General features: G+C 48.0%; 1 protein-coding gene across 5 annotated transcripts in view; it reads right to left on the bottom strand.

The window, feature by feature from the left end:
* Nucleotides 1–330: 330 nt before the first annotated feature.
* The window catches only part of FAM110B (family with sequence similarity 110 member B), a 139050-nt gene continuing 112535 nt past the window's right edge, over nt 331–26845 (bottom strand). For all 5 annotated transcript variants that reach the window (XM_043879225.1, XM_043879224.1, XM_043879226.1 and 2 more), the window contains one exon: nt 331–3199. In XM_043879225.1, the coding sequence (XP_043735160.1) occupies nt 1741–2886 (1146 nt within the window). In that variant the 5' untranslated portion in view covers nt 2887–3199 and the 3' untranslated portion in view covers nt 331–1740. The remainder of the gene's footprint in view (nt 3200–26845) is intronic.

The following is a 26845-nucleotide window of genomic DNA, read 5'->3' as shown; positions in this document are numbered from 1 at the left end:
AAGTTGCAACAAATAATTACAACTTAAGAGTTTGGTGGAAGATATGAAAAATCCTGATTTTAATAAAAGATAAAAAACTGAAAGTTGTGATCTAAGCAGCAGCAGCAGCAGATTTTAGGAACCTCGATGAAACTATTTTAGCAAAAAAGCACACTGATCTAACTACAATGAAGAATACAGCTGTTCAGAATGATTGGGATATGGTGAAAATAACTTAATGAAATGCTGCTTCTTCAAGACCCTCAAAAGTCTCCTTCTGGCTCACAGTCCAAAGTGAAACTTCTGTGGAGGGAGTGAAGGAAAAGACAAAGAGAAACCACCACCATGAAAGCCTGCACCAGAGCTATTTATTAGAGTAACATTTCTTTTTTTTTTTCTTCTTAAAGATTTCATAAACAACTGAAGTATGTACAAAGTCTTACAACATTTACAGCATAAAAAGTGTCCTATGAGCTGATGAAGGCTAAGGCAGTGCTGCTAGGAGCTCCAGGGCGTGTCTATAAGAGCGAGGAAGCTGAGCATCCCAGGTGGACCCCTTGGCTACTGCCGGATGACTGTCAGCTGACGGACAGCCAACTAGACCACCTGTAGGACAGCTTATGGGGCAACAAGCTGAAATGCAGCCCTAGGGATCTTCGGGTTGAAAAGCTACACAGCGTCATGTTTCAAGTCCCTTACAGCCTCACAGGTTAACATATGCATGAGGACATAGTCATGCTGCCCAGATCTGGTTCAGCTCCCAAAGGTACTGACTTCTGAAGAGAAGGCTCTAAACTGGTATGGCTGGCATTTCCATTTGTGTTCAGTGGTCTTCAGGTAGTTCCCACCACCCAAGCCCCACTCCCCTCTCCCAGATAAAACAGTTACAACAAAGGGAGGGAGGAGAATCCACTTGGAATTCTCAACCAAAAAACCAACTTAAAAAAAAAAACAAAAAACATTCAGTATCAGCTCTAGGGTGGCCAGTTCTGTCAAATGATTGATAGTCGAAATTTCTAAATCAACCCAATCAGATTAATAGTAACAAACCCCTCTAACACCCAACCTCCTGATTTAATTCCCTTCATTGTATCTGATTGTCTTTCCTTGGGGTCAGTATTACAGAAACCACCAACGTTTATACACCAAATCAGACACAGAACGATGTGTCCCCAACCATTACTTGTGTAAATAGCAAGAGGACTGTCAACAGTAAATGACTGACATCGGATTCCCCACTTTCTTTCTCAGAAAGCCCAGCCCAGTCCTCTGGGATCCCTCACTATCTGTTTGATAGCAGAGCCCATTTATTTTCCCGTTTGGGTCTCACATGTAGGCAAATTGGGTTTTTTTAAATTCAAAAAGATGCTACTCCCAACTTAAAAGCCAGTTGATAAAACTTTTAATTAAGACACCATAGCGCGGGATATAAAAACACTAGAACCACATAAATATTGAAGAAGTTGTATACCGTTTTCCGTGTAAACAGTTTTGCCAAAGATTGAAGCCCTAAATTAGGATGTGGCCTGACACTTCGGGGCGGGTGACGCGCGACCGGCCAGGCTCTGCAGCGATGGTAGCCGAGGACGCCAGGTCAGTCCCCGTGTTGGCGGGCATGCAACTGGAAAGACATTGCACAACAAGCAACACAAAGAGAGTGGAGAAGCTCACAACACTTCAAGGAGACCTCACAATCTTCACAAGTGCCGAGGCGCGGACAGAGACCCCCCCCCTGCCTCCCTCCGGGCGCGCTGCTGCCTCTTACACGTGGGACACCTTCTGCGACTCCCTGGCCTGCTTGATGCTGTACAGCCACTTGATGATGCGCGCGTTCCTCTCGATGGCGGAGATGCCGTAGGGCACCCGGTCATTGGCACTGTCATCGTTCCTAAGGTCACTGTTACTGTCCTGAGACTGTTCGCAGTCCGAGCTGATCATGCTGGCGCTGCGGAAGTTGAGCGAGATGATGTCCGAGTTGGCCCGCGCGAAGTTCTCCATGCCCAGGTTCTCCAGCTCCTCTGGATCCAGTCCGCAGTAGTTGAAGAAGCGCTCCACGTCGGCGTCCACGCGGAAATACCTGTCGCTCAGGTCCGACTTGGAGCGCTGCAGCGAGGGTCTCCGGCCCACCCCGCCGGCTGGCTCGGCCGCCTCGGCCTCGGGGGACTTCACTGCGGCCGGGGCGGCCACCTTGGGCTTGGGGGGCAGCGGCGGGGCGGAACTGCTGCAGGGGAGGATGGCCTTCAAGGGCCTGGCGCCGGGCCCCTGGCGGATGTCCGAGGAGCTGTGGGACACGTGCAGAAAGGCGTCGGCGGCGGCGGCGGCGGAAGAGGCGGGCTCGGGCGGCCGGCGGCCCACGTGCGAGCCGCCCTCCTGGGGGCTGCCCCGGCCCGGCGCGGGGCGCGCGCGCAGCGACTCGGCGAACGAGTGCCGGTGCAGCTCGGCCGCGTCGGCCCGGGGCGCCGGCCAGTTCCGCGCGCTGTGCTTGTGGCCCGAGCCCGCGCTCGAGCCTTCGGAGCTGTTGAGGATGTTCTTGAGGATCTCCAGCTTCAGGGTCTCGCGAGGCGCGCCCCCCTCGCTCTTGGCGCCGCCGCCGCCGCCGCCGCCGAAGCCTTTGAGCGTGGGGCTGCCGAGCGCGCGCTTGGCGGCCGGGCACACAGGGGGCTTGGCCAGCACCGCCGGCTTCACGGGCTCCTGCTTGGCGTTGATGACCTCCTGGCTCTTGACGTACTTGGCCTTGTCTGCCTCCAGCCGCTCCACGGCGCTGAGTCTCTTGGGGTTGGGCTCCGCCTGGCGGCGAAAGTAGTCGGGCCCCTTGTTGAGGATGCGCAGGGGCACGGCCGACGTGAAGGTGCCGGCGGGGCTGACCGGCTTCACCATGCTACCTGTCTGTAGGCTCTCCGTGGGCATGGCGGGCACTCTCTCCCCGGCGGCCGTGGTGGATGCTCGTGTGCGCGCCTCCGGATGCGCCGGGCAGACACATGTGCGGGCAGCACAAAGCGCAGCGGCTGCTCCAGAACCGAGGGTCAGCGGCGGCGGCAGCGCCTCATCTCCCGCTCGGTCACCGCCCCGGGACTCTAATCCCCTCGGCCCCTCGCCGGCCGGCCGGTGCGCAGAGGCCACCAGCCCCCAAGTTCCTGCAATCGGGCCTCGCCGCCTCCTTTCTCCTCCCCGAAGGATGTGGGAGTCTCCTCCAGGTCTTTGTGTTCAACTGCAGGCAGAGCTGAAACACACAACAACCAACCGCGGGTTAGGATGGGCGAGTGACATCACGGCTGTAGCAACAGCGAAGCCTCGCGCCCCCGCCCCGCCGCCCCCGCCCCGGGGCGCCCCCGCCAGCCCGGGAGGGAGCTGATCCCGGCTGCCGCACGGGGCCCCGCCGCCCGCGCCCGGCGCTCGGAGGCCGGCGCGGCTCCGGAAAAAGAGCGGCGGAGGCTTCCCACGCGCCAACTCCTCCCGGCGCCTCCCCATCAGAGAGACCCGCCTCCCGATCACGCCCGGCCCGGCATCACTTAAATCCAAACCTAGGAAACACCAGATGAGAGTAGAAATGCGGGTCCCCAAAGCCCAGTTCCCACTTCATGACATGCCACTGGATTCCTGCGGCTCTCTTATCTGCTTAGGGTACAGTCTCCTTGACTTCTAAGATGCCTGTTTTGCAATGAAGCAAAACTTCTGACTTCTGTCACTCTAACACTTTAACAAGCACCTAACGCTTCAAAAACTTAAAAGATGGCAAGAAACGACAGTAATCACTCACGGTTTTTTAAAAGTCAGCATGTTTATCTTATTTTTGCTAACCAGTGTATTTGAAAACACCATCTCCTGTAAACGGAATGTGTACTAAGTTCATCTCATTAAATAACAAAGCTTATTTTTAACTAAACTAGCACCAAACTGACACGAAACCCACTAGAAATACTTCTAGATCAACCATATAAATAGACAGTCTGATTATAAATGCTCCATAATTTTTCACACAATGGGCAGAAATCAAGTTTTTTGTATGTATTTTACCAAGTCCCCCAGAGAACTAAGAAGACAAGCTGTAGGTGTAAATCATACCTAAATATGTTACTTTATAGAAAATTTGTATAATAGTTAAGCATTCATGGGTCTTATTTATGGCCTTCTGAACAACTTGACTCCCCCACCCCCCACCAAGACCACTACAGTGAAACACTTATTAATACTCCCAAGATAAATCTTTCTACTTAAAGAGATGGGAGTAACAGACCACTTACCTGTCTCCTGAGAAACCTGTACATGAGTCAGGAAGCAACAGTTAGAACCAGACATGGAACAACTGACTGGTTCAAAATTGGGAAAGAAGTATGACAAGCCTATGTATTGTCACCCTGCTTATTTAACTTACACGCAGAGTGCATCATGTGAAATGCCCAGCTGGATGAATCACAAGCTGGAATCAAGCTTGCCATGAGAAACATCAACAACCTCAGATGTGCAAATGATACCACTCTAGTGGCAGAAAGTGAAGAAGAGCTAAAGAGCCTCTTAATGAGGGACTGAGAAAGCTAGCTTGAAACTCAATATTAGAAAAAACTAAGATCATGGCATCTGATTCCATCACTTCACGGCAAACAGAAAGGGAAAGAGTGGAAGCAGTGGCAGATTTTATTTTCTTGGACTTCACAATCACTGCAGATGGTGCCTGCAGCCATGAACTTAAAAGACACTTGTCCCTTGGAAGGAAAGCTATGACAAACCTGGACAGCATATTAAAAAGCAGAGACATCATTTTGCTGTCAAAGGTCCGTCTAGTCAAACCTATGGTTTTTCCAGGAGTCATGTATGGACATGAGACTTGGACCATAAAGAAGGCTGAGCACAGAAGAATCGATGCTTTCAAAGTGTTGTGCTGGAGAAGACTCTTGAAAGTCACCTGGATTGCAAGGAGATCAAACCAGTCCATCCTAAAGGAAATCAATCCTGATTATTCATTGGAAGGAGTGATGATGAAGTGGAAGCTCTAGTACTTTGGGCACCTGAAGCAAAGAGCTGACTTATTGGAAAAGACCCTGATGCTGGGAAAGACTGAGGGCAGAAGAACGAGGTGACAGAGGGCCAGATGGTTGGATGGCATCACAGAGTCAACGGACTGAATTTGAGCAAACTCTGGGAGATAGTGGAAGACAGGGAAGCCTGGCATGCTGCAGTTCATGGGGCCGCAGAGTCAGACATGACTTAGCGTGCTAACTACTAGTTAGCACATGATACCGTGTCACATTTGTCTCTGCAGCCCTCTGAGCACCAACTAACTCTCTGTCACTGTTGGCAGAGAACACTGATGGAGCGCATCAGCATTCCAAAAACTGGTTCAGACCCACTCAGCATCGTTGGTTATAATTAGGAGTATTAAGAGAGTAAGTATTCAACTAACATCCTGAAGCTGAAACTCCAACACTTTGGCCACCTGATGCGAAGAACTGACTCATTTGAAAAGACCCTGATGCTGGGGAAGATTGAAGGCAGGAGGAGAAGGGGATGACAGAGGATGAGATGGTTGGATGGCATCACCGACTCTATAGGCATGTGTTTGAGTAAACTCTGGGAGTTGGTCATGAACAGGGAGGCCTGGCATGCAGCAGTCCATGGGGTTGCAAAGAGTCGGACACGACTGAGCGACTGAACTGAACTGATTCAACTAACATATCCAGTAACTAATTTACAAAATAAATAAAGTGGTATTAGTATAAAATCATCTGCTCTCATGGTAAGAAAAGGAAGTGTCTATTAAAATAAGCTTGGGCGGGGGCTGATAGTTTTCCTTAACATCTTTGAAAACTCAGTCTCTAAGAACACTCATCGTCATGTTTTGTTAGAGACCATTTCAGTAATCTGCAAATGGATTCATTCTAATAAAAATATTTTCCTATGCAAGATTTAAGAAGCCTCAAGGCAATTCCTCCTAATGATTTCCTTTAATTGTGTGGTGCTATTATGATACTTCAATTTAGTTTTTAAAAAACCATCTCCTCTTATGAAGATGAAGTAGGATTGTTTCTTTGAACATATTTTGAATGAAATGCCAGAGGAGCGAGGATTCCTCCTCAGAGCCTGGGGGTCCACTCATTCACTGCCTGGGTGCGCCTCCCCCATGGAGCCAGTCCTCCACAGACAGGGTGGGGAGCCAGAGCAGGAGAAGAGTCTGGGCTCAGAGGTAACCCCACTGGACCGCCCCCAGGGAACCTGAGGGCCCCCATGAGAGGACTTGTTTTTCCTAGGCGCATGTAACATTTTCACTGCTTATCACTGCAGCTTCCAAAATGTGTCTGCGGAAGGGACAGTGCTGGAAGATTCAGGAGCAGAGTGAAGGAGGTAACGGACATCTATGCCCATCAGCTTTGTGACTAAGAACCACTGCAAACCTCCAGCAAGTGGGAAGATCACCCATCGGGTGATGGTGGGCAGAGCCTGGGCCCCTTTCCCTGGGGCTTCGTCTCCTCATTTGTGACATGAGTGCTTGGATGAGATCCCCATTAGTCCTTCTCCCTCTAAAAGCACGAGGTTCTGAGCAGCCAAGAATGAGTGTGTGAGTAGTCACTTCAGACATGTCCAACTCTGTGTGACCCCATGGACTGAAGCCCACCAGGCTCCTCTGTCCATGGACTCTCCAGGCAATACTGGAGTGGGCTGCCATTTCCTCCTTCAGGGATCTTTCCCACCCAGCTTTCAAACCCGTGTCTCTTAAGTCTCCTGCATTGGCAGGTGGGTTCTTTACCACTAGTGTCAACTGGGAAACCCAAGAATGAGTGAGTTATTTCCAATTTCAAAAAGGGCCCATAGGAATACTGGCCTGTGACCAGACTGTTCTATGATTCCAGCACTTACTGTTCTTATGGGAAGGTTTTTCAGATGATGAGCTGTAGTTATCACATAGCATCCACTGGCACTAGAGCTCACTCTGGCCTACACAATAGTGTTCTTTCTAAGTCCACCATATTTGGACTGGAACCCCCAAAATATCCACCCCAACTGACTTTCCAGCATGCCCACCTGTTCATCCAGGGGGCTTTGGTACCATTCAAACTAAATGAGATTCATCCCTCTGCATTCTCAGGACCGAGGGTCCAGGACTCCCAGGCTCTGTTCTAGGAAGCATTCCCCAGAAAGCTTGTCTTCCTTCCACCCTACCTTCCATCTTCATGTAACAGAAACCCTGAGAATGGGTGGACACAGGCAGACAGCCTGAGGATGGTTCCTCCAGGCATGCACGGGGGTGGGGTGGGCTGTGTGAGGGTGTGTTACCAGACATAAAACCCACCTGAGAGGTTTGCGTTAGATAAAGTTATTATTTGTAACCACTTTACACTCCATTTCCTTTCTGTTTCTACCCCCTCTCCTGTCTTTCCTGTCATTCCCAATTTCCCTTATAATAGTCAACACACTGATGATGTCTAGACATGACTGTGGTCACAGTTGAAAAGTTTTAATTTAAACTCTTTGGGGATGGGGGAAAGCATCTTATAAGCAGCATCAAAAGCCACAGAAAAAGCTGTAGGAACTGGTTGGGTATAGGATAATGTGCTCAGTTGTGTCTGACTCTTTGTGACCCCAAGGACTGTAGCTTGCCAGGCTCCTCTGTCCGTGGGGTTCTTCCGGCAAGAATACTGGAATAGGTTGCCATTTCCTCCTCCTGGGGATCTTCCCAACCTAGGGATCAAACCCGAGTCTCTTGTATTGTCTGGAGCTGGCGAGAGAAACCCCGCCCATGACAAGGTCTGGGTTCAAGGAGCTGGCACGCAAAGGCGTCCGGACCTCCGGGGGTTTCTCGAGACCGCCCCACCATCCACCCCCAGGCCTTCGTCCTTTCATCTTTTGATGCTTGGCGTTCTTCTGTGTTCCCTAAAAACTAGTCTGACTCTTACCTAAAATCCCTCCTTGAAACCTTTGCATGGCAGCAACACAGTCCCTGGGGGCACATGGGTCCCAATAAACAGGCCTATCTATCCCATAAGCAAAAGTAGATAGAGTCCATTACAGATTGAGAAGATTCCTTAGGGTGTGATCACGAGGGAATTCATGAGACCTCTGACCCTTAGGATTACATACCAGAGCTAAGTTGCCCAGGGCTGAGCTTCCCAAGATAAGGTTTGTAGATGGCTTTTCACAGTTGACTAGCTGCTGCCATTGAATTGTTTAAAAGTTATGTGTAGGTATTGGCTGTTCTGGAAAGTTATTTATGATGTAACCCATGATTATGCACCTGGTACAATCTTATCATTCCCCCCTCCTTAAACCTCTTTAAAGGATTATTGGTTTTAGGATATATAAGCACTGATGTAAAAGAATAAAGTAGTCTTGATCCTACACTCAACCAAGACTGGCTTTCTTTTCTTTGCCGACGCCACTCATCCGAAGGGAACCCCTGGACTCCGCCGGGGCTGGACCCCGGCATTATATTTCCTGCATTGGCAGGTGGATTTTTATGACTAGCGCCACCTGGGAAGCCCCATATGGCACAACTGATGTTTCCTACCTATTTGAGTCGACGCACTGAACCTACTTAAAAAATAATGATGGTGGCAAAGAGTGTGCCTTCTCTTAATCGTGTCATAATCCTTAATTCTGCTCTTTCACTTCTTGGTGCTTCAACAGTGCTGGCTGGCACACAGCAGTATAGACCACCTGGTGTTTTGGAGTGTAGACTCACATTGAAGACACCCGGAAACCTGGAGTTACACTGTGATGTCACAGATGTGATAACCGTGACCTGTGTTCATGAGCTGTGACCAGGCACAAGACCCTCTCCTGACGGCAGGCTCATTGGAACTCTGATGTCAAAGCAGGCCTGCAGGAGTGCCTGGGCACTGGTGGGAGCAGGCCCGGAGGGGGCTCTTTGCCTCTTCATCTTGTTTCAGGGGAGGAAAATTTGATCTCAGCCAAGTAGGGTTTCATCGACTAAAGTATTAGTAATTATCCAATCCTGCTTGATCCCCTGGTGGAGGGCTAAGGAGGCAGAATAGAAGCCTGAGGAAAACTCCCATTCACAGACCATTTTGCCTACATTCTACTCCACTGAATATTCATTGAGAATGTCATGAAAGCATAAAAAGAACTGGAGGAGAAAATGTTGCAGAACCAGAGCATAGGGCAGTTCTCTGAGTCAGGGCAACGTGAACTCAACAGCAGCCCGGCCCAGGGGGCATCGTGGGCACAGCCCTCCCTGCCTGCTTCTTCCTGATGGAGAGGACTGGGGCTGGAGGGGCCACGTTATCTGTGTGGGGAGGGCTGAAGGGGTGCAGAGCCAGCTGGGGACAGAGGACCCAGGGGTGAAGACAAAGTGGCTCCCTGCCGGCTCTGGCGATGCCTCTCAGACTTAGATGTGCCTGTGCTTCTGGGGATCTGCCCGACACCCTGAGTCTGACTCAGCAGGTTGGGGTGAACCTCAGATTCTGCCTTTCTCATCAGACCCCAGGTGGTGCCTGGGAAATGGGTCCAGCCTTTGGGTGGAAGAGGAATGGGAAAGACTCTGAGTCCTGTAGGGGTGAGCATCAGAGTAGGTCCTAGACACTGGCACAGAGGATGTGAGCCCGGCTTTCTGGTCTCTTACAGAGTAAAAGTCTGGCTTTGGAGGCGTGGAAACAGCCATCCCAGCACACTGAAACTTCTAAAACCAGAGTGGCCTGGATCCTTCTAACTTCACATCTGCCAGCTCCTCACTGGGTGGTTAGGTAGAGACCAGGATCTGAGCTGATGTATGGGACACTGGGGAGACCCAGTACACTGGTCTCAGAGTAATTACAACCTGGGGAGCAGTGAGGGATAGAAAATGAGCTGATGTCCACACAGTTTATGTGAAAAATGCATAAAGCCAATTCCTGTAACCCAGGCAACGTGCATCCCGTGATTCTGAGGTCAGGCAGTCCACGGTGACTGTGGCCTCTGTGGAAGGGTCTCCAGCTACAGGACTGCCACGGGGAATGGCCTTCATTGTTGATGCAGCAAACCCAGATCTCTGAGTGATGGCTCTTTATTTTAAAATTCAATCATGGGCCACGCGCTCCTGGTAAGTAAAGAGAACCAAACAGTTAACACCTAACTGATCTTTAAACTTTAGGTGAGAACAAAGTCCTGGAGATGCAGCAAGGATCCTGGGATGGAACACAATCCCTGATTTATGAGTAGAAGCTCCTTCAGTACATGAACACTGATCATTTCTCATGTGTGTTATGGCAGAAGAAAAGGTGGAAATGGCTTTAAAGAGGGAGTCTGACTAATTCCATTCTGAGTCACCTCACATCTCGGTGTCTGGATCTCATCTATGAAAACGAAAATGTGTTGAATTTGGCGAGCTTGAAAATGCCTTCCATTCAAACATTCAGACAGCATATTAAAAAGGAGAGACATCACTTTACCAACAAAGGTCGGTATAGTCAAAGCTGTGGTTTTCCCAGTAGTCATGTATGGATGTGAGAGCTGGACCTAGACAAGTCTGAGCGCTGAAGAATTGATAATTTTGAATTGTGGTGCTAGAGAAGACTCTCAAGAGTCCCTTGGATTCTTTTGCAAAACTCTTTTGCAGAACTCTTGGACTAGCTTGCAAAAGCAAACAGTCAATGTTAAAGAAAATCAGTCCTGAATATTCATTGGAAGGACTGATGCTGAAGCTGAAGTTCCAGTTTTTTGGGCACCTGAAGTGAAGAGCCAACTCACTGAAAAAGAGCCTAATGTTGGGAAAGATTGAAGGCAGGAGAAGAGAATGACAGGATGAGATAGTTGGATGGCACCGCTGACTTCATGGACATGAGTTTGAGCAAGCTCGGGGAGATGGTGAAGGACTGGGAAGCCGGTGTGCTGCAGTCCGTGAGGTTGCAAAGAGTTGGACACGACTTAGCGACTGAACAACAACAAACGGTCTTGGAGGCAAAGAGCAAAGAAGCCGTTTACCTTTGAGGTTAAAAAGAGTTCTGGAAGAGTAACTTTCTTAGCTTCCTAAAGGTCAGATCACAAAATGTTTACAATCCAAGTAAACGTGTCCCGTGTTGCTTCCTGGTTTTCTGGAAACAGCATCTGAGCCTACTGACGTCGGCCGTTAAGATTCCAACTTGACTGGGGCCACCTTCATAACTGTAATCTTGGTTTTTTTCCATTTAAAAGCAGAGAAGCCTCATTGAAATAAGAATATAGTCTCCCACAACAGCATTAACTTTTGAATTCTTTATAAATGCAAGATAAAGGCACTCAAAATCTAATGGTGCTTACGGAACCGTGGGCTGGGTTGACTCAATCCATTAGTACCTAGTGACTGCGCAATTATGTGTAAGATGTAAAGAAACAGGAAAGTCTTGACAATTTAGAAAAAAGATTCAACAGACACACTATGACTATTAATTGAATAATGTTGATCAGCGTGGCAGAACTGTCAGAGCACTGCCCCGCCCGCCGCTTCTCGGGAATCAGAAGACAGAGGAGGAGAGGGGAACTGGACGGGGCGTCTGTCCTCAGGGCAGCTAGCTCTCCGCTGAGTTCATGGTTCATCCGAGAAACTTGAAACATACCCAGTGGTCAGTGCGGAGTGCTGAGCTGGGGGGAGAGGGGTGCATGGGGACTGACCTACGGAAGTGAGAACGGGGTGGACAGACTCTGCATTTCAGGCAGCATGACGGGGGAGCCTTAGAGGGTGATGATGCATTAGCGACAGGGTCAGGTGTGTTGTTGGGAGGGAGGGGCTGCGGGGAGGGGCCAGGATGAGAGGGGAGCAGAGCAGCTGCAGGGAGGCTGGGCAGAGCTGGCCCGGGGAGGGAGAGGCAGCGGGCTCTAAGGGGTGACCCCCTAAAGGGCACGACCTTTAGGTCTGGATGCTGTCTCTGCCCTGGAAGGGCTGAGCAGCCATGGGCAGGTCACTTCTCCATCCAGGGTCTCAGGTTTCCCATCTCCAAAATGGGCACAGTGATACTACCTACTTACTCGGGGAATTGAGAATGTTAAATAAGGGCATAGAGGCTCTTCTTATCCGTGTCACCCTCACAAGGCGGGTGTCTCTGGGGTTGGAGGGAAGACTGGACGATTTCAAGAGATGTTTTAAGACCTGCACTGGTCTGAACATGGTGTTGGGTCTACAGCCAAACCACCCTGAATGCGTCTGAACGTGGCGTCCGTCTGGTTGTGGGGGGTAAGGGGCTGTGGAGGACGATTCTGGGCTTCCTGCTCCACTGCTGACAAGCATCTGTGGGAAGCAGACACTAGTCTAATCTTTTCTCCTTCTCTTCTCTGCACCCCAGGCCTGAGCCCACGAGAATGGAACCAGCTGTGCATATCCACACACCTGCCCTCCCTCTGCTGAGATGACCCTAACCAGCGGGATTTCAGGAAACGCGTCCTCTCCCTCATTCACGTCGCAGACAGCCAACGATACTGTGGTCATCACAAAACCTACTTAGAAGCAAAATGCATTCCTAAATTCAATGCTTAGTTCCATGGGTTAAAGGAAGCAATGACATTGCATTTAGAGGACATTAACCTACCCATTTTAATATGAATATGCCATGTTTGTCACCCCCTTTTCCTTCCCCTCCCAATGCCATTCCCTTTAGTGACTCCTTCTATGCTGTGAAAATAACTTGTAAAGAGTGCAACAGGAGAATTATAAAACTGAAAAGGTAAACGGCGGAGTAACAAAAGCACGTATCCGAAAAAGACTGAATTTGCACAAGATAAATCAAATGGAAACTAAGAAATGAGAGGCCCAGACATCTGGAAGCATTAAGCCCAAACCACCACTCTTTCGGTGGGACCTGTACTTTTTCAATTACTGAGTGACGTGCCTCCTTGCTTATCGCCTGCTGCAATTCCTCAGCTCCTGATGGCTGGATCTTCTCTCTTCTGACCTCAGCCTTGCCATCAGCAATCAGCTCCAAGCTGTAAATGAAATCGTCTTCTGCCAAAAACACTCTCACTCTGAATATTCTCAGAAACCATGGACTTGTCCTAATAACATTTAAGCTTTTGATTCCAGTATCCCAGTTTTCAGCTTACTCTTTCAGTTAGCTGGAGAGGGTCTTCATGTGCTACATAATAAAAGAATCCTTGCCCCTGCATTTTCATTACTTTGTTTTCATTTTTCACCTGTTGGGTAAACTATTTCTCCACCTTTCAGCAGGTCCTTTAAGCCTTGTTTCTTCTGACATCCATTCTGTGCAGCTGGAGGATAGAAACGTAGGTTGGAATAGTGAAGAGATGCCAAGAGGCCAACTCTGCCTTCTCAGACCTTCATGGGTGTGTACCAAGGAGTAGAGCCCACCCTTCGGCTCTCCTAGGGCGTGCTGGACACACGGTTGGGCAGCACACACTTGCACTGGTATTTGGATCAATGTGTGAAAATTAGACAGTCATGTACTGCGTTACGGAAACAGCCTCCAGGTGGCGCTGTGACCTGAGAGAGTCTGCATGGAGGAGGGGAGCGGGTACAACTTGTTACCAGGAGCTTTGGTGTGACGTCGGGGCTGGTAGCTCAGATGGTAAAAAGAATCTGCCTGCAATGCAGGAGACCCCGGTTTGATTCCTGGATTGGGGAGACCCCCTGGAGAAGGGATAGGCTACCCACTCCAGTATTCTTGGGCTTTCCTGATGGCTCAGCTTGTAAATAATCTACCCACAATGGAATTTGGGAGACCTGGGTTTGATCCCTGGATTGGGAGGCTACCCATTGCAGTATTTTGGCCTAGAGAATTCCATGGACTGTATAGCCCATGGGGTCGCAAAGAGTCAGACATGACTGGAGTGACTTTCACTTTCACTTTGGTGTGATGTCAGGGGCAAAGAAGGAGTGGAAGACAACATCACTTAAGGAACCGGTATCAGGCCACCTTGGTTCTCTGCTCAGAGCAGTGGTTTGGACCATGGCCTGTGCCCACCCCCATCTCAAATAGGCTGAGGCTGGACTCAGGACCCCTCACTCTTCCAGAAAGCCTGACACAGAGCTGATAGAATCTGAAAGGGTTAGACACAGGGTCTGTGCTGGACCCTCTACCCCAGGACATCGGCCAGAGGAAGCTCCATTTCCACCAGTACAAAGTGCTGGTTTTCTGGGCCACACGAGCCCTTGGGGAAAGGTGTTCTAGGGTTATCTTTAAAAAAAAAAATTTTTTTTTTTTAAACGTGGACCATTCTTAAAGTCTTTATTAATTTGTTACAATATGGCTTCTGTTTTATATTTCGGTTTGTTAGCTGCAAGGCATGTGGGGTCTTAGCTCCCCAACTAGGGATCGAGCCCACACCCCTTGCATTGGAAGGCGAAGTCTTAACCACTGGAGCCCCAGGGAAGTCCCAGTCTAGGGTTATCTTAGAAGGAACTGAGAGCCCTGCACTGAGGGGAGGCTGTGAGCACCCCCAGAGGTGGGAGACTGGTGGCTGCGCCCAGGGAACCCAAAAGCTCCCAAAGAGACCCAGCTCCGGGCTCCCCCATGCGTGGGGACACCAGGTACAGAGCCAAGGAGAGGACCCTGCCATCTTCACAGACCCTCATGGGGCTGCCCCCAGGTCAGAAAAGTGAAAGTGAAAGTTGCTCAGTTGTGTCCGACTCTTTGCGGCCCCATGGACTGTAGCCTGCCGAGCTTCTCTGTCCATAGAATTCTCTAGGCAAGAATACTGAGGTGGGTAGCTGTTTCTTTCTCCAGGGGATATTTCCCACCCAGGGTTGGAACCTGGGTCTCGCACAGTGCAGGCGAATTCTTTACCGTCTGAGCCACCAGGGAAGCGCAGGTTAGAAGTGACACCTAATAATGAGCTGGAAAGGGGGAAGAGGGAAAACCCACAGGTTTGTGAAGCCCCTGCCTCCACTGAGATTTCCAAGCCAACAGAAGGCCTGAGCTGGGAAACGGAGAGGCGGCCCAAACAGGATGAGAGAGGCTGGAGGTTTTCAGTCTTTCACTCCTGAAACTGATCTAAGGACTCTGAATTATTGAAGATGAACTGAAGAGGCTACTGGTGGTGTCTGAGACTTCATACCAAAGGTGGAGAGGAGAATTCAGGGTGCATTCTTGGGGCCTGAGAAAAGAGGACATTCACTGCCCATTCATTCCTCATGAATCTAGGCCAGACAGTAGAAAGGGTCCAGGTGGCATCTGTAGGCCTGTTGATGCTGAGCCCCTCAGTTCAGAGCCAGAGCCGGGTCTAAGGTCAACCTCATTTACTCTGGAGTCTGGCACGTAACAGCTCTGTGACCCTGGGCACATTTACCAAGTATGCCTCAGTTTCCTCCTGACGACATGCTGACCGTAATGATGCCTACACGTCCCGGGGCTGTGGTGAGAATTCCGCGAGGGAGTGCGCTGAAAGGGTCAGGCGGGGCAGCCCGTCTGTTCAGGCAATACGAGCTGTTATTAAATTTCGCCCCCATATCCACAACTTGGCACCGTCACCCCCCATCATTACATTTCAAGCTTTACGGTAACTGAATGATCTTTTGTCTTAAAACGATTCCATTGCTCTCAGGAGATAGCGTGGGTGCTATTTCTGTCAAAGTGGGTTGACTAGGCAGTTTCTGTCTACAAGGTCACTGTTGTGACCCCATTTTTATTTGAGTTTCAATGAAAATATGTGGTTTTAGATTTCAAAACAAACAGTTGTGCAAGTGAAACAGCCTAGAGTAAATAATAAAACCATTATTAAAAATGAAATCAAATCTAAAATTGATAGGAGAAAAGCAGCTGGTTAAATCTCAGTCCAGAATGGAGCCTTGACTTTAATGTCATTCTCCAAGGTTACTTAGAAAACTTGTTCACAGGCTTCATTTGTTAGTAAGTCCACTCTAAAAAAGAAAATGTTATGAGTTTGTTTTAAAATGCCCTTCTCTTTATTTAAGACAATTAAAATGAAATCAACAATCAGAAGAAAAATTGTATTTCTGGTTCAACAGTCTTAACCAAAGGCAAAGAAAGTTTTGCTCTAACAGGGCCACCAACTTGTGTGGATGTGGGGGGCAGGGGTTCCTGCCCAGCACTGAGATGTCAGAAGTCGGGGCTGCATGGAACCAGCACCAAAAATTGCTTGGAAATACAATGGCTTCCTCAATAGAAAAAAAAGACAAGTAATTTAAAAGCAGGGTAACTGAATTCCTAATGACAGCCCAATAGGACTGCTGGCCTTATCCACAGAAACATAGAATGATCCTATTTTCAGCCTCTTTAGTCCTTTTCCATAAGTGCTTCAGGCAGTCTCTGTCCGGCTACAAGTACATGCGAGGCACACCAAACTTTTTATGAACCCAGAGTCCAGTGGAGGCCTGGCCCGTCCCACACACCAGCACCCTCAGGTCTCAGGTCAGGAGACCAGCTAGTTAACGTGAGGCTAGGCATTAGCTGAGGGACTTCTCAGGTGGCTCGTGGTATAGAATCCACCTGCCAATGCAGGAGACTTGGGTTTGATCCCTGAGTGGGGAAGATCTCCTGGAAAAGGAAATGGCAACCCACTCCAGTATTCCTGCCTGGAGAATCTCATGGTCAGAGGAGCCTGGAAGGCAGTGGACCATGGAGTCAAAAAGAGCTGGACATGACTGAGTGACTGAGCATGCACGCAAGAGTTAACTGGCTCCCCAGTTAGGCAGATCAGGAGCACCGTCTAGCAGCAGCAATGACGTCTCAACACACTCAAGTATTGTGAACGTTAATAGCAGCTTACGGAAACCCCGGGCTTCCCAGGAGGCACGGGGATAAAGAATCTGCCTGTAGTGCAAGAGATGCAGAGACACAGGTTCAATCCCTGGGTCAGGAAGTTCCCCTGGAATAGGGAATGGCAACCCACTCCAGTATCCTTGCCTGGAGAATTTCATGGACAGAGGAGCCGGGTGGGCTACAGTCCATGGGGTCGCAGAGTTGGACACAACAGAGTGACTGAGCACACCCACACAAAGACTCCATTTCTGGGCTCACATTCACCATCTCATCCATCGTCACCATCACCCCCTTATGAAAGGTCTGATCCCCCTATACCAGCAAATGTAAATGGTACCCAGACCAGAATCCAGCACTGTGTGGCTCTGGGGACACTGTGTCCCCTTCTCCCACTGACATGGACTGTAGGCATGTACACTCTGCATGTTGCATTTTTCTTTGGCTGTAAATTTATACATACTCTATGACAATTGTAGCAGAGTGGCAATTCAGGCAGAAACTTTCTTTGTGAAAATATTTTCAATTTCTAATGAACAGCCTTGGGGTAAAGGAAATAAATATGTTTTAAATATGTGTGTAAGTACTGTGAAATAAATGAGTTAAAACAGTGACACATATCAACTTGAAAGAAGAAAAAGTAAATCAGTGATTTGGGGGGAGTGGACCAAATTCACCAGGAATGTATTAGAAAAATCACTATCTAAGTTATGCTTAAAAATTAACCTGTTCATAATGATCATTTCTTATTAAGCATGTACCATATATTTAATGTAGGGACTTTCCTGGTGGCTCAGATGGTAAAGAATCTGCCTGCAATGGAGGAGACTTGGGTTCGATCCCTGGGTTGGGAAGACCCCCTAGAGGAGGGAATGGCTACCCACTCCAGTAATCTTGCTTGCAAAATTCCATGGACAGAGGAGCCTGGTGGGCTACAGTCCATGGGGTCGCAAAGAGTCAGACATGACTGAGTGACTAATACAGACACGTGTATTAATGTACAGAGAACTGTACTAATGTGTTTTCTAGGTTTCAAAATTCAATCCCACCAAGATCTCTAAAGCAAGTGTTATTATCCCCAGTTTACAGATGAAGAATAGGCTTCCCAGGTGGCTTCGCAGTAAAGAAGAGACGCAGGAGATGCAGGTTCCATCCTTGGGTCATGAAGATCCCCCGGAAGAGAGCATGGCAACCCTCTCCAGTAGTCTTGCCTAGAGAATCCCATGGACAGAGGAGCCTGGTGGGCTACAGTCCATGGGGTTGCAAAGAGTTGGACGTGACTTAGCAGCTGAGCACATGCATAGATGAGGAAACTGATGTCCAAAGATAGCAACAACGTTGTCTGAGAGACTACCGGGCGGCTGTGGGTTCCACACCTGATCTCTATGCCTATACCCTGGTCCATCTTCCCAGGTCACAGCATCACTCCTGCTCTCAAAATAATACATGGGATGTAATTCTAAATGGTTTACATTTAAATACTGTGAGTATATTTACATTAGGAAACCACACTGATGAAATTGTACTTCCTAAGATCTAAGACCTACTCTCTTGGCCACTCACTGCTAAGAACCAGCTTCTTTCCCCAGCAGGAAGAAGATAAGAAATCGTTTAAACTTGTTAAATCAAATAATCCTGTTACTCGCTCACGGTGTAAATGTGCATGCAGAGAAGGTGAAATGTTTAATAACTGACTTCCACGCATTTCTTTCTTGACACCAGTGACTGCAGATCCACCAAAGTTAGCCAAACTCTGATGAAAATAATGAGACTGAAAAGAACAATGGGAACATAGACCATGTTTCATTCTGTGCGTGACACAGAGCATTTGGAGAGCAAGGGGAACTTGCTTTTCATGGCCAGTTCTACCAAAGCCCCCAGCGGTGCACACAGTAGGCGCTCACTAAAACAGGTACCAGGTGAACTAAAATCTAAAATGCAAAGCTTCCCTGGTGGCTCAGATGGCAAAGAATCTGTCCCCAGTGTGGGAGACCTGGGTTCAGTCCCTGGGTTGGGAAGATCCTCTGGAGAAAGAACTGCTACCCAGTCCACTATTCTTGCCTGGGAAACCCCATGGACAGAGGAGCCTGGTGGGCTATAGTCCATGGAGCTGTAAAGAATCAGAGATGACTGAGCAACTAACTCTTTCACTTCAGTAGACTAGCGAGCTCATCGTTTTGTATAGTAAAGGCTCAAAATTTCATAGACAGAGGAACCTAGCAGGCTATAGTCCAAGGGGTCGCAAAGAGTGGGACACGACTGAGCATGAGTGTGCGCACACACACACACACACACACACACACACACACAGAGGATAGTCTCAGATAAAAAAACCTAGGAAGTGAACCTCAGGATGCACTGTTTACAAATTTGAAACAATATTACAAGTGCCTTCTTCCGACTGGAGAGCTAGAGGCACCAGCCCAGAAATGCACCGGAACTGTTTTTTCACAACTTAGTGGGCACATTAGCCCTGAACTGTGCTTAGAACACAAATATGGTCCAAAGGGAAGTCAACACAAGGTTGAGTTTTACAGTGGAACCAACTCTTAAAAACAAGAGCGAGTATGGCTGATCTCGTTTGCCAAACAACACTTAGAATTATTTTCCATCTCTGGAATCGTTTTTGGTTCTGGAAAAGTTCAGCAGTTGTTAGAATAACTAGTTCCTTGTCTCAAGTGTACTCAGAAAAGAGAAGCAGTATTTTTTCATTAAGGATTCAGACGGAATGGTGAGACAAATACTTTTCAAAGTAAGACACGCAAGTCTAGCACCTATTTCTGCAGCATGTATTTTAATCTTTAGCACTTAACGTGTCTCACATAAACCATTTTCAAGCCTAGAACGGCACCGGGTAAGGCTTCACCACAGTCTGCACCTGAAATGTTACTCTGGGTCCAGTGACAAGGTGCTTGGGAACGGTTGATGCCGTCATTCCACCATGCCAGGCCTGCTCCGGCTCTGCTCTGAGCCGACTGGAAGGACAGCAGCAGGCAGATGGCCAGACTGCTACATGCTCTGCCTGTCCATCCTCACCTGCCCCAGGATCCTCTCCTCCTGGGCTTGCTCTCTGATGCCCGCCTGCCCTTTCTGCTCCCTGCCCTGGCTTCCCCCAGTCCTCCTCTACCAGGGCGCTACCAGAGCCTTGCCAGTGTCCCCAGGCCCACTGTGAAGCCTTTTCTGACCTTTCATTCTGGGTCCCCTCCCACCTCCCTGGGGCTCCCCTTGCAGTCCTGATTGTGGAGTGGGGTAGTGCCCCTTCCCCCACCTGGGGGCAGGGTGCCCGCTCTGGTCTGCCCAGCGCAGCTCTGGACCATGCAGGACAGTGGAGATCAGAGTCTCCTTGTTTGACTCATGTCCAGCACAGGATGTGATAAAGCTAAGGGACTTCTCTGGCCGTCCAGTGGTTAAGCTGCTTTGCAATGCAGCGCCATGGGCCTGATCCCTGGTGGGGGAACTAAGATCCCCTGTGCTGTGCGGTGCAGCTGAAAAAAAAAAAAGAATAAAAAGCTAAAACTATCAAAAAGGCTTTGCTTGTACCTCCCCACCTCCCTATGCCTGCTGCCAAAACAAACAAAGCCAGCTCACTGAAGAGGCTTTCTAAGGATGATGATAATTTTTAAAAAATCTATATGAAAAGTAATCTGATAAATACCTTGAAAACTATACACATTGCTGGACAAAAACCTTTCATGAGATCTGAAAACTCTACCTTCAATATTCATTCAAATGCAATATGCTTTTCTAACACTATTCCTTCATGCTTTTCTTTTCAAATGAAACTATCTGCCTCTATCTTGATTAACTGTAAGTTTCTCATTCCTGTTTACTAAAGAAAAATGACTCATTCAAAGTGAAAAAATGGGATTTGGCTTTTAAGCTTCAGTCTCTGGCATTGTTTAAATATGCTTAGAGAGACATGCAGTTTTCTTTTTTTAACAAGAAAGAGAATTACTTTGCTTTGGGGCCAAAGGTGGTTGTTGATGTTCAGAGCTTCCAGGTGTCTGAACGGGCATCACCACTAAACTTGAAGGGGGAAAAAGCAGTGAAAATCTTTCATGGGGAACCATCCTTCTGTGACACTTCATGCCAGATAGATGGACACCTTAGAATCAACAGGGTATCACCTGTCCCACTTGGCAGGTGGGGACACTGAGTCTCAGAAGGTCTAAGTGGCTTGCCTAAAGCTGATCAGTTGAAGGAGCAACCCCAGGTCCATCTGTTTTCTAAAAGCATGTGCCCTCATACAGCCCTCAACAGTTATGGAGACGTCCCAGGCTGCCAGGAGTGAAGAGCGGCCAGGTTTGGATGCGAGCCCAGAAGGAAGGAAGGGAGGAAACAGCGTTAGCAGGCTCCCTCCCCACCCCCAGCCTGGAGGATGCCAGACCTCAGGCTGCTTCCAGAACAAAGTGTCTGTCCTGCTTGTGGCAGATCTGTGTGCCCACTGCCGGGAGAAGCTGCAGTCCACAGGACTAGCTGTGCCCGAGGTTAAAGTTGTGGGGAGGGTGGGTAAGAGGCCGGAGGATGTTCTTCAAACTCCACGAGGAAAAGCATTCTTATAGCCCCCTAGACCTGATTAGACTGGCTTCCCTGGTGGCTTAGTCGGTAAAGAATCCACCTGCAATGCAGGAGACACGGGTTCAATCCTGGGTCAGGAAGATCCCCTGGAGAGGGAATGGCTACCAACTTCAATATTCTTGCCTGGGAAATTCTGTGGACAGAGGAGCCTGGCGGGCTACAGTCCATAGGGCCACAAAGAGTTGGACATGACTTAGCAACTAAACCACCACTACCACAAACCCAGTTAGTGGCAGTGACAACCGAAGCTCTTTGATAAGATTCTCTATGGGGCTCTCAAAGTCTCACTGCACCCTTGGTGGGAGAAAATAGTTATCCTAACAGCTTGCTCAGGAAATGAGAATATCTTCTGAACAACAGAAACATCACAATCTAGTCCTCACTTGATAAGATAAAAATCAGACTTCCCTGTGCTTGCCTGGTGGCCCCAGTGGTACAGAATTTGCCTGCCAGTGCAGGAGATATAAAAGATGTGGGTTTGATCCTCAAATCGGGAAGATCCCCTGGAGAAGGAAATGGCAACCTACTCTAGTATTCTTCCCTGGAGACTCCCATGGACAGAGGAGCTTGGTGGGCTACAGTCTATGGGGTCATGAAGTCGGACACAACTATTCATGCATGCACAGTTGCACTGTGCTTGTCTGGAGGATTGGGCCTGAATCCTCCAGGGCACAGTGGTGGTGGTTTAGTTGCTAGGTCTTGTCTGACTCTTTTCGACTCCATGGACTGCAGCACACCAGGCCTCCCTTGTCCATCATCAACTCCCGGAATTTGCTCAAACTCACATCCATCGAGTCAGTGATGTCATCCAACCATCTCACCTTCTGTCACTTCCTTTTCTTCCTGCCTTCTGTCTTCTCCAGCATCAGGGTCTTTTCCAATGAGTCAGCTCTTCGCATCAGGTGGCCGAAGTATTGGAGCTACAGCTTCAGCATCAGTCCTTCCAATAAATTCAGGACTGATTTCCTTTAAGATTGACTGGTTTGATCTCCTTACTGTCTAAGGGACTCTCAAGAGTCTTCTCCAACACCATAGTTCAAAAGCATCAATTCTTCAGTGCTCATTTTTCTTTATGGTCCAAATCTCACATCCATACATGACTATTGGAAAACCAAAGCTTTGACTAGAAGGACCTTTACTGGCAAAGTGATGTCTCTGCTTTTTAATATGCTGTCTAGGTTTGTCATAGCTTTTCTTCCAAGGAGCAAGCATCTTTTAATTCTTACACAGCATGTTTCTATACACAGAACATGCAGAGTGCTTTAAGCAGGGCACAGGCTCTGAAACTGCCCACTAGTCTACAGGCTGATGGAGGAAATCCACATTAGGAGCTGTTTACTAGGCAGTGGGGTGATGACCAAGAGCCAGGAAGGCAGGCTGGTGCCTGGAGGTCAGAGGCAGCCTTTATGGTTACCAGGAGTGGGATGCTCACTGGAGGAAATGTGCCAACAGCAGCTACACTGGCGTGTAACATGTCAACCTGGGTTTGCCATCACGTCACCCCAAGTTCTTCAGAAAACATTCAGCCAGCAACTGGAATTTAGTAACCAAGTTAGGAAATTCTGTAGTCAGGACCCCATATGTCTGCAAAATGAAGCCACAGGCTTTGAACTGAGAGATGCTGCCAGAAACTACTTCAGATGCGATGCCAATGTCTCCAATTGAACATTTGGATTCATGTAATTTCCTCTTCCATTAGCTTAGAGGGGTTCCAACTCTTCTGGGACATTCTTTATCGATTTCTACAGGGAGGGAATGGGATTCTTCTCTTTTGTTTAATAGCCTTAAAGGTAGGTGGAGGCTTTTAAATGTTCATGTTCATCTATTTTACTCACTGTGCATGAGTGCTAAGTTGTGTCAGTCCTGTTTGACTCTTTATGACTCCATGGACAATAGCCTTCCAGTCTCCTCTGTCCATGGGATTCTCCAGGCATCAATACTGGAGTGGGTTGCCATTTCCTTCTCCAGGGGATCTTCCTGACCCCGGGATTGAACCAGCATCTCTTACATCTCCTGAATTAGCAGGTGGGTTCTTTACCACTAGCACCACCTGGGAAGCCCTAAGGACCTTTATTCACTAAGGTCCTCCAGATCACTCCAACCGCTGCTTCTAGAACTTAAGGAGTTAGAGCTTTCTTGTGTTTACAAGTGTATCTAGAAAGACATTTTAATAAATGAAGCCAATATGTACAATATAAAGACTGAATTGCTCCTTTTATCAACTTAAAATTGACCATTAAAATGAAATTTATCTCAGGGAGACACTGGAAAAAAGAAACCACATGAGAAACCTATTGTCTATCTCAAAGAATATCTCAGCAGCCCATTTCCAGTCATCGCAGGAAGAACCACTCAATATTCAACTTCTCATTTCTCAATGCCAGCTTTTTTCAAATACTATGATAAACACTCTAAAGTGACCTATTTCCCCTGACACCTGAGAAACTTGACGTGTCATTCCAAAATCCATTTCTCCCACTTGCACGGGAAGCAATGATACTTCTACAGTCGCCCTGCTCTGACAGGTGGGAACGTCTCTTCTAAGTAAAAATCTCAAGAAAAAAGTTATTCTGAAAAGGATCACATCTTCTCTTCAAGTTGGGCAATTTGGAACAGTGTTCGTGTTCACGTCTTCAGCTGGAACCAGAGTGTTAGACTGGGAGCACCCAGGATGGACCCTGGAGGGGAGTTAGGCAGTGAAGTGATGGAAGAATTACAGGGATTGTCAAAGAGCAGGATTATCTCAGAGGCCGGTGGCCTGAGACCCCCAGAGGGGCAGGAACACAGGGTGCAGATCAGGTTTTGGACTCTAGGGGGTCTACCTTGGAATCCTGCTTCTGTGTTCTCTAGCTCTGTGGCCCTGGGGCAAGTCAGTTCCCACTTGGTGCTTCCATTTTCCCATCTGTTATGTGTGGATCACAACAGCACCTTCCTTACAGGGGGACTGTGAAGATGATGGGGCACAGAACGGAAGGCACTCAGCCTGCGACCCAGCCCACAGAAGGCAGACAATGAATTTTCACAGTAACATGACTGAAAGCATTGAAAGTGCCTGGTGTTACTTGGAAAATCATTTCCCTGGTTAATTCATCGTTTTCAAGTCACACAGAAATTCCAGATGTTCTTGTAAAAAAAAGAAATGCATCAAAACAGAACCTATATCTACAAAAACTCTTTCTGGGATTTTGCCAGGCGTTTCAAATGGGGGAGGAACTGACATCTTTACTAGACTGAGTCTCCAGTTCATCAACACAGGATGTCTCTCCAGGGATGTGGATCTTCTCTGATTGCTTTCATCTGAGTTCTAGTGTTCAGCGTAAGACTCCTAAATGGGTTTTGTTAGGTATGCATGTGTGTGTGCTCAGTCATGTCTGGTTCTTTGCGACCCCATGGACTGTAGCCCACCAGGCTCCTCTGTCCATGGGATTCTCCAGGAAGGAATACTGGAGTGTGTTGCCATTTCCTTCTCTAGGGGACCTTCCCAACCCAAGGATTGAACCCGTCTCTTGCATTGGCAAGTGGATTAAGACGGAGCCACCTGGGAAGCCCAACTTTGTTGGGTGTACACTTAAGTATTTCATTTTTTTGAGCCATTGTGAAGAGTTTTGTATTTTAAATTTTGGCCAGTTCAGGACGCATCCTTATCATTTTCCACCTCTCTGGACACAAGTTACTAAGGTGTAGGCTCTAATGGCTTTTCTGAGATGTGTCAGCAAGGTTAATCAAAAGGTCTAATCAGAAAAATAACTTGTGCAGTGTCATATGGAATTCCAGTCTCTATTTAAGGTAGCCGGTTAGATCTGTTTGGCTTGGAGGGTGAAATTTTTCTGGTAGACAAAGCAATCCAAGAACGGATCCATTACAAGTCCACTATGCTGTGATTTCTGGAGAAGGAAATGGCAACCTATTCCAGTATTCTTGCCTGGGAAATCCCATAGATCAAAGAGCCTGGTGGTCTACAATCCATAGTGTCGCAGAGTCAGATGCAACTTAGTGACTAAGCAACAACAATTATTAGACCTGTGGCCAAGAAGACGTTACTGGGGAACCCAGTTGTTTTTTTTTTTAAACGGCTGAATGTTTCCATTACCAATTTCTTCAGGTTGACACTTTTATTAATTAATCAGGGACCACTCCACTGCCCCTCCCTAAAATAAAAAAAAAAAAAAAGAAACTGAAATAGATAAAAGAGAGCTAAGGTAAAGTAGATTAACAGAGATGTAAAAGAGGATATGGAATTGAAGATCATTTTCCTATATGGATACCAAATCCTCCTCATTTGTAAGGAATCAGAATAACACATTTCCCATGGAAACAGAACAAAACTGAATCCCTGTCACAAACACTATTAATTAACTTAGAAATCTGCTTTTATTCTGTCTTCCAAAGGACATCTGTATAGGAGGAAACTGTTTCTCAGAATCTATAATCAAGACAGAAACAAAACCAAGTCTGGCACAACTGACAAATTCTTTCTCAATTAATCTTGATAAAGCAGGAGTTATGTTAATAATCCAATAATTTATAATTGCTAACTGTATAAAATCTTTACTGTGTCATGTGGATGTGTTACAGAATCTAGCTTTTTTTGCAAAATGGTTTCTAAACATGGAAGCATCTTATGGGGACTATTATTAGCTTAGAAACGGACTGGCTGTAATTTGAATAATGTGAAATATACATAAGGTAAGTGAACAAAATCCCAAAGGTTACTTTTGCTTCAAAACAGTACTGTGACTTCTTTTGTTTATCTACTTTCGTTCCCCAGACCTTATTAAAGGAGAAGATGAGAGTAAAAAGCTAGAAAGAGCAAGAGAGACACAAAGCAGATAGATGAGTAACTAACCTAATGGGTCTGGGAAGTTATATGCCAAGTGTCTGGTGGAAAATCCCAGGGAAAAGTGACTGTATTTTCCTGGAATCACCCCCCCAAAGTGACAGGACCCCCGGAGCAGGATAGGCCCAGAGCTGGGGGTTAGAAACCAAGCTGAGAACATGGAGCTTATGAAGCTCCAAGCTCAGTACTGGCTGGCCTGAGACCCCACTGTGACACGGCCCCGAAGCTAGCCCCCCATGCATGTCTGCTGGGGTGACAGGACTCTCAGGCGGGCAGAAACCAGGTGAAAGCAGGACTGAGTTATCCTGAAGCTCACCTCCTCCCCTGAGCCCTCCCAGTGCCAGCAGCGGGTCAGAGGGTGCTTTTCAGGAGGCAGCTTATCTCCCTCTGAGAAACATGATCAGCCTTGCCTAGGGGAGTGTGTGTGTGTGTGTGTGTGTGTGTGTGTATTGGGACAGGGCCCCTACTGATTAGCCTTGGATATGGGAGTGTGTGTGTGTGTATGTTGGGACGGGGGACAGAGCACCTACTGATTAGCCTTGGATATGGGAGAGAGAGAGAGAGAGTGTGTGTGTGTGTGTGTTGGGACAGGGGACAGTGCACCTACTGATTAGCCCTGGATATGGGAGAGTGTGCGTGTGTGTGTGTGTGTGTGTGTTGGGACGGGGGACAGGGCACCTACTGATTAGCCCTGGATGTGGGAAAGTGTGCGTGTGCGTGTGTGTGTGTGTGTGTTGGGATGGGGGTTGGGGCACCTGGAGAAAACCAGCTCAGCCTGTGATCCCAGCCAGTGCTTCCCACCATCAACAACCCTCACCTTCAC

The sequence above is a fragment of the Cervus elaphus genome, chromosome 21 (assembly GCF_910594005.1).
Source record: "Cervus elaphus chromosome 21, mCerEla1.1, whole genome shotgun sequence".
Taxonomy (NCBI): Eukaryota; Metazoa; Chordata; class Mammalia; order Artiodactyla; family Cervidae; genus Cervus; species Cervus elaphus.
The sequence above is the reverse complement of the archived record's forward strand: the minus strand, read 5'-3'. Positions and strand labels throughout refer to the sequence as shown.